Source organism: Vigna umbellata, chromosome 1 (genome assembly GCF_029865625.1).
Source record: "Vigna umbellata cultivar VRB3 chromosome 1, Vumbellata_1.0, whole genome shotgun sequence".
Classification (NCBI taxonomy): domain Eukaryota; kingdom Viridiplantae; phylum Streptophyta; class Magnoliopsida; order Fabales; family Fabaceae; genus Vigna; species Vigna umbellata.
Window position 1 is genome coordinate 28,495,272 of NC_142165.1, and position 12,948 is coordinate 28,508,219.

General features: G+C 33.8%; 2 protein-coding genes across 2 annotated transcripts; both read right to left on the reverse strand.

Annotated features, from left to right (window-relative positions):
- Positions 1-3,317: 3,317 nt before the first annotated feature.
- LOC148205076 (L-arabinokinase-like) lies at positions 3,318-4,848 on the reverse strand. Its single transcript, XM_088101632.1, has 4 exons — positions 4,840-4,848; positions 4,702-4,773; positions 4,141-4,344; positions 3,318-3,682 (listed from the first exon to the last, which is right to left on the reverse strand). Exons 1-4 carry the CDS (start codon positions 4,846-4,848, stop codon positions 3,515-3,517), a joined length of 453 nt encoding a protein of 150 aa, XP_087957758.1. The 3' UTR covers positions 3,318-3,514.
- Positions 4,849-6,967: 2,119 nt separating this feature from the next.
- On the reverse strand, positions 6,968-10,762 carry LOC148205077 (protein NRT1/ PTR FAMILY 1.2-like). The gene is made up of 4 exons (XM_088109773.1): positions 10,534-10,762; positions 10,227-10,444; positions 8,308-8,849; positions 6,968-8,042 (listed from the first exon to the last, which is right to left on the reverse strand). The coding sequence occupies exons 1-4, from the start codon at positions 10,640-10,642 to the stop codon at positions 7,151-7,153; spliced, it is 1,761 nt and encodes a 586-aa protein (XP_087965899.1). The 5' UTR covers positions 10,643-10,762; the 3' UTR covers positions 6,968-7,150.
- Positions 10,763-12,948: the final 2,186 nt, after the last annotated feature.

The window sequence follows — 12,948 nt, forward strand, 5'->3', positions numbered from 1 at the left end:
AAGTGTTAGAAAAACCATCTATAGAATGCCTAACGATTGAGACTAAGGAAGAAGAAGAAAACTAGCGAGAAGAGGTAAGAGTGTTGATGAGAAAACAAGAGACTAGGGAACTTGTACGATTGGTAGAGGCGAAGAAGATTGCTTGTTATGTCTTAGATGGAGATGAACTCTATCGGCGATGATTCATTACGCCACTTTTGAAGTGCGTTAAACTTGACGAGGCGAAGTACATTATGAGGGAGTTGCACGAAGGAGTTTATGACATGCACACTAGACAACGGACACTTAGAACTCAAGTTCTGCGAGCTAGGTACTACTGGCCGACTATAAAAAAGATTGTGCAAAAGTGCAAGAGCTACCAGGAACATGGAAACAACATTAACATACCACCCACGGAGCTACACCATATCATTTCCCCTTGGCCCTTTGCGTAGTGGGGAATGGATACCGTGGGACCATTTCCGATTGGGCAAGCATAGAAAAAAATTTATTGGTCGTGGTGGATTATTTCACTAAGTGGGTAAAGGCAGAACTGTTAGCGACGATTACAGCACAACAAGTTTAGAAGTTTGTCTAGAAACTGGTATGCTGCTTTGGTGTACCGAAGGTAATGATTACTGATAATGGATGTCAATTCATTGATAAAGGGTTAGCAGATTTCTACAAGGGCTTAGGAATCAAGCATGTAACCAGTTCAATTGTTGAGCACCCTTAAATGAACGGTTTAGCCGAGGCGTCAAATAAGATAATTGTGGCGAAATTGAAGAGGCATTTGGGAGAAGCAAAAGGCGCATGGGTGGATGATTTGCTTGACGCACTCTAGGGGTACTAGTGCACACCGCACGAGACTGCAGGAGAAACTCCCTTTAACATCACATTTGGGACAAGTATGATGCTACTGGTAGAAGTGGGGAAGCCTTCTGTTCAACGAAAACTGGAAGACTTGACCATCAACGAATAATAGTTGAGAGCTGACCTAGATGTCCTATCAGAACGAAGAGAAGTCGTAGCTATTCGGGTTGAGGCTCAGAAGAGGATGGTGCCACGTCGGTACAATGCAAAGGTAAGACCTAGGCAATTTTGAGAAGCGGATTTAGTCTGGCGCAACACTAGTGATGCTTATAGAAATCGCAATTGCGGGAAACTAGCAACGAATTGGGAAGGGCCTTTCAAAATGCTTGAAAGCCTAAAGAATGGGGCCTACCAATTAGGTCACCCGAGCGGAAAAGCTATCCCCAACACATGGAATGCTTCGCATTTAAACTTTTATTTCGGTTAGATGCTGTGTAATTTTACGATAAATAAAAATAGGAGGTTTCAGGATCAATCATGTCTCCCAAGATACTCTTAGAGGATGCTTTTGCTTTTCTCAGTGAGGAGAACACTCTAATCGAATCAGAAGAAGAAACCTAGGAAGAACTCTCAAGTCTTCCTAGAGTTAAATCGATCAGTGAGGAGAATGCTCCCATCGAATCAAAAGAAGAAACCTTGAAAGAACTCTCAAGTCTTCCTAGAGTTAAACTAATCGGTGAGGAGAATTCTCCCATCGAGTCAAAAGAAGAAACCTAGGAAGAACTCTCAAGTCTTCCTAAAGTTAAAATGATCGGTGAGGAGAACTCTCCCATCGAATCAAAAAAAGAAACGTATGAAGAACTCTCAAGTCTTCCTAGAGTTAAACCGATCGTTGAGGAGAACGCTCCCATTGAATCAAACGAAGAAACCTAGGAAGGACTCTCAAGTCTTCCTAGAGTTAAAGTGATTGGTGGGGAGAATGCTCTCATCGAATCAAAAGAAGAAATCTAGGAAGAACTCTCAAGTCTTCCTAGAGTTAAACTGATCGGTGAGGAGAACGCTCTCATCGAGTCAAAAGAAAAAACCTAGACAGAACTCCCAAGTCTTCCTAGAGTTAAATTGATCAGTGAGGAGAACGCTCCCATAAAGTCAAAAGAAGAAACCTAGGCAGAACTCCCAAGTCTTCCTAGAGTTAAACTGATCGATGAGGAGAATGCTCTCATCAAATCAAAAGAAGAAACCTAGGCGGAACTCCCAAGTCTTCCTTGAGTTAAACTGATCGATGAGGAGAATGCTCTCATCAAATCAAAGGAGGAAAGTTAGGGAAAACTTAGAAGTCTTCCTAAAGTGAACCGATCTATATATACATAATCAAGGAAAGCGAGAACGAAAGATAAAGCACGAGGAAGGAGTGAAATATAATTAGTAGGAAAGAAATATTTAAAGAAGTGTTTATAGAAAAAGAAGTTAAAGATAAGGAGTTGAGATAAAAAAAAAAGTTAAAGAGGAGTTAAGAGAAAAAGAAAACAAAAAGAGAAGGAATTTGTTCAAAGAAGGGAAATTTTAGAAAAAAGAATATAAAAGAAAAGAATAAAAAAGCAAAAAGAGAGGAAGAAAAAGAGCTAAAACTAATAATAAAGATATTTTATATATTTGTGCAAATATTATTTGTCTATTCAATAATAATGTGAAAAAGAGTTTTACACTTCATTTGATATCAATCAATAATATTATTAGCATGATTTTAATTCTGAAACAAATAAATAAATAAACTAATAAAAGAATGATATCTAACATGGTTATGATGACTTTCCTGAAAAAATTGTCTCATGATAGGAGGAAGATCCTTGAAGAAAGAGGAAATAATATAATAAGAGAGATCCATATAATTTTATACTTTCTTATAATTCTTATTATATGTTAATTCAAAATATCATTATCCAAATTAATTATCGATACAATTCCTCCTTTCACCTTTTAATAAGAGTTTAATAATGCACAATGCCTTACTAAGTCCGACAAGACCACAAGATATATTAAGATGTTGAAAATATTGGATAAATTAAGACAGGGCTACCCACTTGACAACTCCTCGGTGTTTAATTTGGTTGAAATTTTCTCTCCATGACAATATCATTGTTGCAAATCCTAAGAACTAGAAGAACTAGAAATTTTCCAAGCAACTAGGGATGATTGTATGTATGGCTGTAAATTTGATGCAGAAAATTTGATGCAACAGGACAATAATCATGTCAACTTGAGTTAGCTGAACCAGTGTACAAACATAACCAAGAGGGTCTTAACCTTAAAAAAATATCACCCATCTTAAAACTCCTCAATCCTATATTAAAATATGCTTAGACAACATACTCTGATAATATATTAATACCACATTATCCTTCTCATTCATTATCTCACTAATATTTTATCTAAAATTATTTTCAGAGAAACTTCCATACGGTTTATGTTAATTTCCATTTGGCTTCAAATAATTTTGATACGCGGGAATACAAGGTACATCAGGAAACAGCCAAACAAAAGTTCAAATAATGTTTTTTGTTCACTATTTACGGCCATATAAATTTTAGTAAAAAAAATCATTATAAGAAAGTGCAAATGTTAAATAATAGATAAAAATGGTTCAAAATGTAACGAAACTGTACATATTCCGTGAAAGATAGTGAAGGTAAGAATTCCTAAGGTACTGGACTATAAGCCATGATCAACTGCTATTTTCCACTGTGACTGCAGCATCATCATCACCCGTATTAGCCTTTTTTGGGGCAGCTCGACGGCGTATTTTCAGGTACCCAAATTTTCCAGCACCTGGTGATGAACCCTCAAAAAGAAAAGGCATATAACCAGTAGCTTTCTTGTATCTCTGCTGAACCTGCATCAAAATTCGTTGTAAGATTCAGACTGCAAGTATTTCATGATGTCTCACTGGCTAAGTTCTACAAAGATAGAATCAGATGCTACCATGAGAAAACAAACAGCATTTACAATGAGAAAAAGTTGGTTTAAACATGCTTTTAGCTATAGTTTTTGCAAACTATTGAAAGTTTGTTTGGGTAAACTTCTTAATAGATACTTAAAGACAAAAAATGAAATAGGCTATACATAAACTAATTAAGTTCTACAAATAAATTTAAGTATTAGTTAAAAACCAACTTTTAGAAAAGCTAATTAACTTAAAAAAATTATTTCATTTTCCTTTGATAGCATCTACAGAATCTTTATTCAAGTAGAATCTTAATCATGAAAACCTTACTTACCTTCTATCCACAAGAGATGTTCAGTATTTTTAGTTATGATACTGTATTAATTTAAAATCATTGAAATGAATACCTCAAAAATGTGTTCACTGCTCTTGAGACAGTTTCTACCAATTACACAAACTGTTCCGCCTGAACCACCACCAGTTATCTTGGCTCCATATAAAATCCCACCTTCAGATTTAGATTCTGCACTGTGCTGCAACTCTTGCACTAAGTGTACAAGCCTATCTGTTCCATCAGAGCCAAGTCCACAAGCACTGTAGCTGTAGTGGCACTGCATAAGATAGTTAAAACTCAATTACTTTCCCCCATTTGTAGTTTGGTATTCTTCAATTCCAACGCCAAAGTTAATATTCAAAAAGGGAACAGGAAAATAATTTTCTATCAAACAAGTAATAAGTCTCCAATTAAACAGTAAATAATATAGACATTCAACTAACTATTCTAATCTTCCTGTTTATACAAAGAATGTTAAAAGAAAGTGAATGATTTATCATGGACAAGACATTGTTCATAATATGATAAAAATGGAGTTTAAAATACTAAAAATAGGAACCAAAGCCAATAGTATCACGTGTTCATCGAAAATTTATTATCATGGTAAGTTGATCAACTGAAGCTGTAGATGTACCTGATATAGTAGTTCTCCTAAGGATGCAAGCTGATAGGTTGAAGATGCAGATGATAGAAGTGCCTTGAAGGTCTGCACAAAATATGATGGATAAGTAATTAAAATTCAAATAATTATAATAGAAAATATGATATATACTTGGATCATGATACCAGGTGAAAGTTACCACATGAAAAAATATGTTCTTAAGAGTCAACGTCTCTTGTAGAACGTGGATTAGGTGTGACAANGTCCAAATGGTATCAAGAAAAGCAAGCTCCCGTTCGTCCGAACCTTTTGGAGGATACTTGTCGAAGATACTATGATGCCAAAATTAGCTTAATATTTGACAATTAGCAATTAATGCAATAGTAAATGCACGTAACCTACCTCCTTACCTCAAACCTTTATTTATAGGTTTTGTGGTGGACTTTTGATTAACGTTTGACCTAATTATGGTCTAATTGTGAATACTTATACTTTACCCTTAAGTTGATCAACTTTAAGGTTAATCTACTTAATCCAATTCATGACCGACTAGTTTGTCTAGTGGCTGACTGAACTTGTTGTCTTGCTCATCAAGCTGGTGATTAACTATCTAAGCTAGTACATGACCAACCGACCTATTTGGTGACCAACTGATCTCGGTGACTTACACTTTGAGATGTGAGATGTTCATTTGGGTTAGTGTAGGACCAACCAACCTGTTTGGTATTGTGTCTAGGTTGGTATAAGGTCCTTCGGCCTGTCTGGCGGCTAGCTAGGCTAGCTGGTTGACCAACCAACCTATAATTAACTGTCTAAACTATGGTTGACCAGACAATCATACGGTACAATGCATATCACATGAGTGTTGAATGACGGTTTGAGTGATATTCTTTATTTGCTTAACAATTTTCTTTATAGCTTGAGTGATGAATCAAGCAAGAAGTTTTATCACCATATTTTAAACAAGATTTAACTCCTCGCTTGAACATCTCTTTGGTTACTCTAGTGTTGAGCTTGTTCTGGTTATAACTAATATTTTTTTACGTATATTTGGATGCTTAAGTAACTAAAAACTACAAAAACGTTTAAAATTTCTTCTTGAGCTAGGTGAGATGCTTAAATGACATCTTTAGATGCTTTTATCTTTCTTTTTCTAATTGTCTATAAAAATATATTTAGAATATATAATCGCAATATATCTTTTAAGATATTTTCAGATATTATGTGCAGACAAGGGCCATGATAATTTTACTTATACTTGATACTTATCAAAATGTAAAAGTAAAGGATAATTTAAGGAATAATTAAGGAGTTACCAAGTATTATTTGCATATGAAATACAAGCCATGAAAAAGAACATGAATATTGATGTTCCCTTTTTGTCATTCTCATTTTCATTTTTTGAATATTGTTGTTCCCTTTTTTATTCTCATTTTCACTATTGTTTTTTTGAAATAAGACTTTCCTTCTCATAGATAGACAATGATTTTATTTTAGATTTTAAGGTAGGCGTTTTGCCATTTAGTCATCCGAAGACATTTTAAACATGCATATGCATGACATGTTCATCAAAGCATAATGCATAACACAACATGACAATATTTACTATATATGAAGCAAAGCTTTAACCAAGATTAAAGCATATATACAATTACTTATAACGCAATTAAGCATAAAATTACAACTCAAAAACCTAGTCAAACATCTAGATGAACGCATAAAAGCAATCATCATCAAAACCAATTGGTCAGATATACCTAATATGTTGAAATAAGTTTTTTTTTTTAGTATATCATAGAGTCATGTTAACGCGAATGTATTGACCAGTGAACGTTAGATTATTATGAATAGACTGTATTAGACTCTCTTGGTCAAACTGTCTAGAGTATATCAAATCATCCAAATATGTCGTTTACAACTTAAAATCTTTAAAAACAAACATCTCTTTTATATGCAAAATTTTCAATGTGATAATATTTTTTTGTCATAATGCAAAATCATTATGTATGGAAACAACCACAAACTGCCACATTTTATTTTTAGGTTCATCAATTTATATTAACTAAAGTTTGAAATGAATTTTACTTGTAACTGGATCTAGAAAGTGTTAAACATATTCGCACAAAGTTCGGTGGAAATTGAAAGTTAACTCAAGTGCTCTAACCAAAATCCCAACACACCATGCATGTCTCTTATCTTTTTCTATAGGTAGGATATCCATAATCGTGGGATGTAAGCCAAGTTGAAGGAAATAAAAGAAAATGATGTAAATGGGAAGAGTTTTAGAAAAGGCTATTGATATAAGTATAACTGAGTTTATTCAAAAAGAAAAGTTTCCACTGTAATGGTAGTATTTAGTGTGGGAATTATACCATATTCCATTTCTGCAGCATATACCCGTGCAAGACCACGATACACCACTTGGCACACATCTAGTTTTAACCTCTTTCGTTTACGGATAAAACAACACTTTACACATAATCTAGGAAGTGGGTAACTCCATGTAATCAAATTGCTCTTCTTCCTTGCGTGCTGAAGCTTCAAGTTTTTGCTCCGGAGAAGGACCATAAGCCCAACATATAACAAGAAAGTAGAAGTAGTTAAGTATACTTAAACAAGTGAGCAGTGCATAATAGTAATTCAGATGACCCTTGTTAATGTTTGTTGAAAGCCAGCTCTCATTCCCTCCAACACTAGTGACCTTGTCCACAATACTCACCAACAAATTTCCAAATATATCGACGGCAGCAAGCTGAAGAGTAAAAAGGGCCATCGCAAAACTAGACATGGACTTGGGTATATAAGTGTAGAAAAACTCAACCTGACCAATTGGATTGAAGCCCTCAGCAAATCCAAGCAAAACAAACTCAGGAACTAGCCATAAAACTGACATGTGAATTACAGCGTTAGGTTGGTCCTCAAAACCTTCTTCAATGGCCGTTTTTCGTCTCATAGTTTCAGCTACAGCTGATGTTGCCTTACTTGCACATACGAACAACAATCCTATCCCTATTCGAGATCTACAGCTGAATCCTCTAGGTATGTCCATGTATTTTGCAAGCAGAGGTACCATTACACGATCATAGGTGGGAATGATTATTGATACAGTGATTACGATGACAAGATTGAAGGATCCTGCAGGCATTTTGAAAGTGCCAAATAGTGTTCGGTTCATGGTATTTGCTTGGACAGTAGAGAATGTGGTTTGGGAGGCAACCATAAAGATGCCAGTAGACCACATAGGAAGAACTCTGAGCAAAGATTTCAGTGATTCCACCTGTCTTACTGTGCATTGGCTCCATGGATCTAAAACTGATCCGTTAGGGTTTGACAGTGTCTCGGGATTTCTTATTATGCAAGCTTTGTTCAAACACCTACAGAAGAATATAATATTTACTCACTGCAAATTATTCATAAACTGTGTGATGGAATTACTCTGCATTCACAAATTAAGTAGAATTTGTAAATAGGAAGCTGAAACATCCTTAATGAAGATTACAAATTACATTCAACACAGTTAACGTCTAATTGTCATTAATCAATATAATAGAGATACCATTTGCTGTTAATCATATGAAATATATGGAGACAAAAGAACACTTAAGAGTGAAATTAGATCATGAGGGCAAGCACAGGTACCTAAGGCTATCAGTGGGGACCAGGAGAGCTGAATCACATTCTTGATAAAACTGATCAAAACTATCAGGAAGGCAAAGTTTTCTGTTCTTTATGGCCACCACAACTACTTGAACAAAACTAGTGAGTAAGCTATGACCGGGTTTTGCTTTGACATAAATCGGTGAACCAAGAATGAAACTGACAGCCGATATGAACATTAGCGCAGCAGGTACTCCAAATCCAATTTTCCATCCAAGATTTTCTTGAATGTACACAATTACGCTCAAAGCAATCACAGTTGATAACGCAATTGAGGTATAATACCAATTAAAGTAGTTATCCAAGGGCCTCCCGTTTTTGGGCGTCTCTCTAATTGTTAGTTGATCTGCTCCAAATGCTATGGAACAAGGTCGGATGCAACCAGCTCCAATGGAGATTAATCCCATGGAAATGAACAAAACTGCAAGTTGAATTGCGGTAGCAGAACTGCAGTCTAGCATGAATGATTCACAGGAAGTTCTTAGCTCTGGTATCATGGCAGTTAACCACAAAATTGTTAAACCCTGTGAGAGACAAGAAATATTATCACCATATTAGGAAGGTAACATCAAAGATTCATAAATGTCAAGTTCTTCTTAAGATATTTCCTGGGAAAAAAACCAAAGGAGCACTACGGAACACCCTTTGGAAGGGTGCACAAAACTCAGTCTTGGCTGATTACTCTACCCTACATCAGTTTAAGCAATTACAAGTATATGGGCGTTTTCATGCAATAACCAACAAACGCGAAACTTGAAATATGATTTAATTATAAATAAAATTTTGCTGCAACGCAAGTGTTTAGGCATCTTGATTTATGTAATTCTACAATTAGTTTTAAAGGTTTTTTTAGAGCTGTGAAAATGGATAATCCGACTCCCGACTCACCATTGGTTGGTCACTTAGTAAATCAACCCAATCCGACTCACTTATTAGCGAATTGAAAAAATTTGAACCGACCCAACCTACCACAGGTTGGTGGGTTAAACGAGTTGACTCACAGGCTTATTTAATTATAAGTTTTTTTTTTTAAAATAAGAAATTACAATTTTTTTTAATTCAAATCTAAATAAAAGTTACACTTTGCTAAACTCCATACACAATTCAAAATAAATAAAAAAGTATTATATTCAAAAACATGTAAAAAAAACAAACAAATAAATTTTTAAAATTAATAAGTTTTGTAATATTTTTCTATTTATAATATTAGAATCTTGAATAAATAAATTTATAATATTTTTATCTCTTAAAACATCTTCTTCTTTATTATCATTTACAATATAATAAAAAAATGTTAACTAATAATATTAAAACACAAAATAATAAATAATTAAATTAAATTAGATGGATTAGTGAACTAACCCGACTAACCACGGGTTTAACTTAGTGAGTCGGGTTCCAAGTGAACTGGGTTGAAAACTAGCTCACATAAAAAAATTACATTTTTTCAAACTCAATCCGAATCAAATCCGTGGTAAATCGGGTTGACTCGGGTGACAACCCATTTTGACATCACTACATTTTTAACACATTAAAGATAACAATAAATATCTCAAGAAACATTGATATTAAAATATCCCCTTTTTTTTGTCTCTTATTTTACTTTTATCAACGTAATTTATTTGGAGGCCAAATTAAAACAAAAATCAATAGTGTGTAAAAAACTAACATCAACGTATTATTATTATTATTATTATTTTAAATTAAAACTAAGTTTGAAATGGAAGAAATAAATCATTGTTCTAGAAATAAAAAAGAGATAAATTATTATTTACTTAATTCTAGACATGAAAACCTCAACAATTATGATAACTAATCAAAATTAGCTTACAATCAAGTAATTTGATGATTTTTTTTTAATTTTTATTTATAAGATGCAATGATGATGAGATAAGACTTACAAGAAGGCTGGAGAAGGAACCGATGGAAATGACGAGGAATCGACCAAAGTAAGAATCGGAGAGGAAGGCCCCGAAGATGGACAACATATTGGACATGGCAGACCAAGTATTCATCACTTTTGTACCGTCCACAATAGCCATTCCGTAACCCTTCATCAGGTACACTATCATGTTGGGCATGATTCCGTAGCTCGCCACCTTCTCCAGACACTCGTTAACTGAATTCACTCCACAATCAAGGTAACCAAAACGGCGCCATTTATAAATCAAACGGCGAATAGCGAACAAAGCGAGGAGAGAATTGTACCTATGATGAAAGGCATGGTTCGCAAACCTCCCTTCCCATTTTCGGATTCAGAAGACCAAGAAGCTCCATTTTCCAAGAGATTATCGTTCGCCGCACCAGAAGAGTCCATTTTTTCCGTTTCTTTTTCGAGCGTTGAATTTAAGAGCGACTGATGCAAAAACGTGGGTGGAGTTTTATAACAGAAAAATGTTTCATGATTCCCAGAGTACTCGTCTACCTACATATTAAGAGAAAAAGATAGAAATAAAAAGTGTGATATATTTCTTAGAATTATGACATGATTAAACGAAAGAGACAGATAGAAGTCTGTGATATTTGTCTGAATGTGACATCTGGCAGCAACTTAAATGTACGTGTGTGAAGTGCATTGAAATGTGTAGAGTTATATATATATTTTCTTAAGATTTTCTCCTTTTCAACACCTACTTCTGTTTTCTTTTCTTTTTTCCCCGAATTAAATATAATTTGAAAACAATGATTCTCACTAGGAAATCTATTCTCAATTTATTTACACCATTAGATCATTTAATTGTATAAGAATAAAAGTCTTAATACTGAAGGTGTTTTGTATTTGCCTCGAAATTGACTCCCAGTAAGCTGATTTCTATGCAGAAATTTTTATTGTTTTCAGAACTTGTTTTTTGGGTTTATTATTATATTTAAGTAATGAATAAAGGAAGAATAGTTTAAATAATAGAATTTAATATAATATGCTGTATAAATTTATCGAATTGAAAGCAATTTATTAGAATTATTATAAATATAATATTCAAAGGTTTATTTTATAAAAATATATGTTTTTAATTGAATTTCATTATGTTAATAATAGAGATTTTTTCCCAATAAACCTATTTAACCCAAAAAAAGAAAACAAATAAACCCAAATACATTCCTCTCTAATCTATTTAGACCTGCCTAGTGTTGAAAGTCCAGATTTTGAATTATGGGAGACTGGAGGTAGTGTTATTTGGTACAGGAAAACATGTTTGAATTTAGCTTCTACAAATCAAATGTTGGCCTTATTTTCCTTTCTTTTATAAAGAATTTTAAAAAGAAATAGAAAAATTAAAAATTAAAATTTATATATATATATATATATATATATATATATATATAATAGAAAGTGTTGAATATAATTTTAATTTTGAATTTATAAATAATAGAATACATTGATATAAGTTAAAAAGAATACATTGTTATATAAATTATTATTAGTAGTATGATTATTTTCATAGTTACGTGTGATGATATTTAAGTTTTGATATGTTGAAAAAAAAAATTAAGTAGTGCTTAAAGATTTTGAACAATACAATGAAAATGTACAATTATTTTAAATGTTATTAAAAAAAATTACTTTGGGTTAGTTATGTTGATTGTTTTTGTTGGTAAGATAAGATTAAGGGTGTCAGAACCATTAATTTCAGCTATGAGTGGAAGCCAGGTGTTAGTGTGAGGGTTTAGAAAATTCAGAAAGTGGAGGACAGGTGTGTGTAGTGGATTGGCCGATCGATTTTTGACTGTAGTATATAAGAAATTCTTTCAAACGTCGAGTCAATTCCTGCATGCACTTCTTCTCTCCAAATTCTGAGTTTCTCCTCCTTCTCTCTACAATTCTCCTTCTTCTCTCTAAAAATCCTCACTTTATCCTTCTTCTGATCATCATCTAGGCTGTGTGTGAGTTCTTCCTTGGTGGTAAGAACTACTTTTCCATCAATCTAGTTGTTGTGAGAAGTGGGTAAGTAAACTCATTCGTTCTTTTTAAGTTTCGGTATTTTCTGGAACATGCAAGCACTGTTCAGCTTGCATGTGTTCTTCATCTATCTTTTTCTGAACTTGTTTCTGTTTTGATCCTTTGGTTGGTCCCTTTTCACCAATCAGAATTGCAGTGGGTTGCTTTAGAAGTGATTACTGGTGAGTCAAAGTGGTGGAGGCTTAGAAAGTGCCTAAGTTTATTCAAGGTAAGGGAAGCTAGTGATTTAATTATATTTTTCTGTGTTTGAAGTTGATGTGTGAATGCTTGATTGCATGAATGATGGTATTTTTGATTGAATTGTATTCATATTCATTGTTTGGCCGAGACATGTGAATTAGATTGGAGTTTCCTATTGTAGAACGTTCGGTCAGTTCTGGTTTGGAGAAGAGAGTGTGTGAAGATGGCAGTGGTGAGCAGTGTGTAATAGGTTCAGTGGAATAGGTTTAAAATAACTTAGAAATCACGTTTGGAGGTTTAGAAATTAAGAAAAATTATCTTGTTTTGGTTTAAGAAGTGTTATTCAGAGATTTGTTTTGTTTATTGTTCGGTTGTGTTACATACTCAGTCATTAACTGAGTTCGGTCTATTAGCAATATTATCTATTTATGATCGTTTGGTCTAATCGCAGTGTTCTAATATTAAACTAGTGTTCGGTCTGGATA

What these genes read in the sequence shown, in the direction of transcription:
- LOC148205077 (XM_088109773.1), bottom strand. Translation starts at nt 10,642, where the DNA reads ATGGACTCTTCTGGTGCGGCGAACGATAATCTCTTGGAAAATGGAGCT. An exon ending in AACCATGCCTTTCATCATAG is followed by an intron (nt 10,445 to 10,533) that starts GTACAATTCTCT and finishes GAGTGAATTCAG; the next exon opens with TTAACGAGTGTCTGGAGAAG. An exon ending in GTTCCTTCTCCAGCCTTCTT is followed by an intron (nt 8,850 to 10,226) that starts GTAAGTCTTATC and finishes TGTCTCTCACAG; the next exon opens with GGTTTAACAATTTTGTGGTT.
- LOC148205076 (XM_088101632.1), bottom strand. An exon ending in TAGGAGAACTACTATATCAG is followed by an intron (nt 4,345 to 4,701) that starts GTACATCTACAG and finishes TATCTTATGCAG; the next exon opens with TGCCACTACAGCTACAGTGC. An exon ending in GCAGTGAACACATTTTTGAG is followed by an intron (nt 3,683 to 4,140) that starts GTATTCATTTCA and finishes ATTTTGATGCAG; the next exon opens with GTTCAGCAGAGATACAAGAA.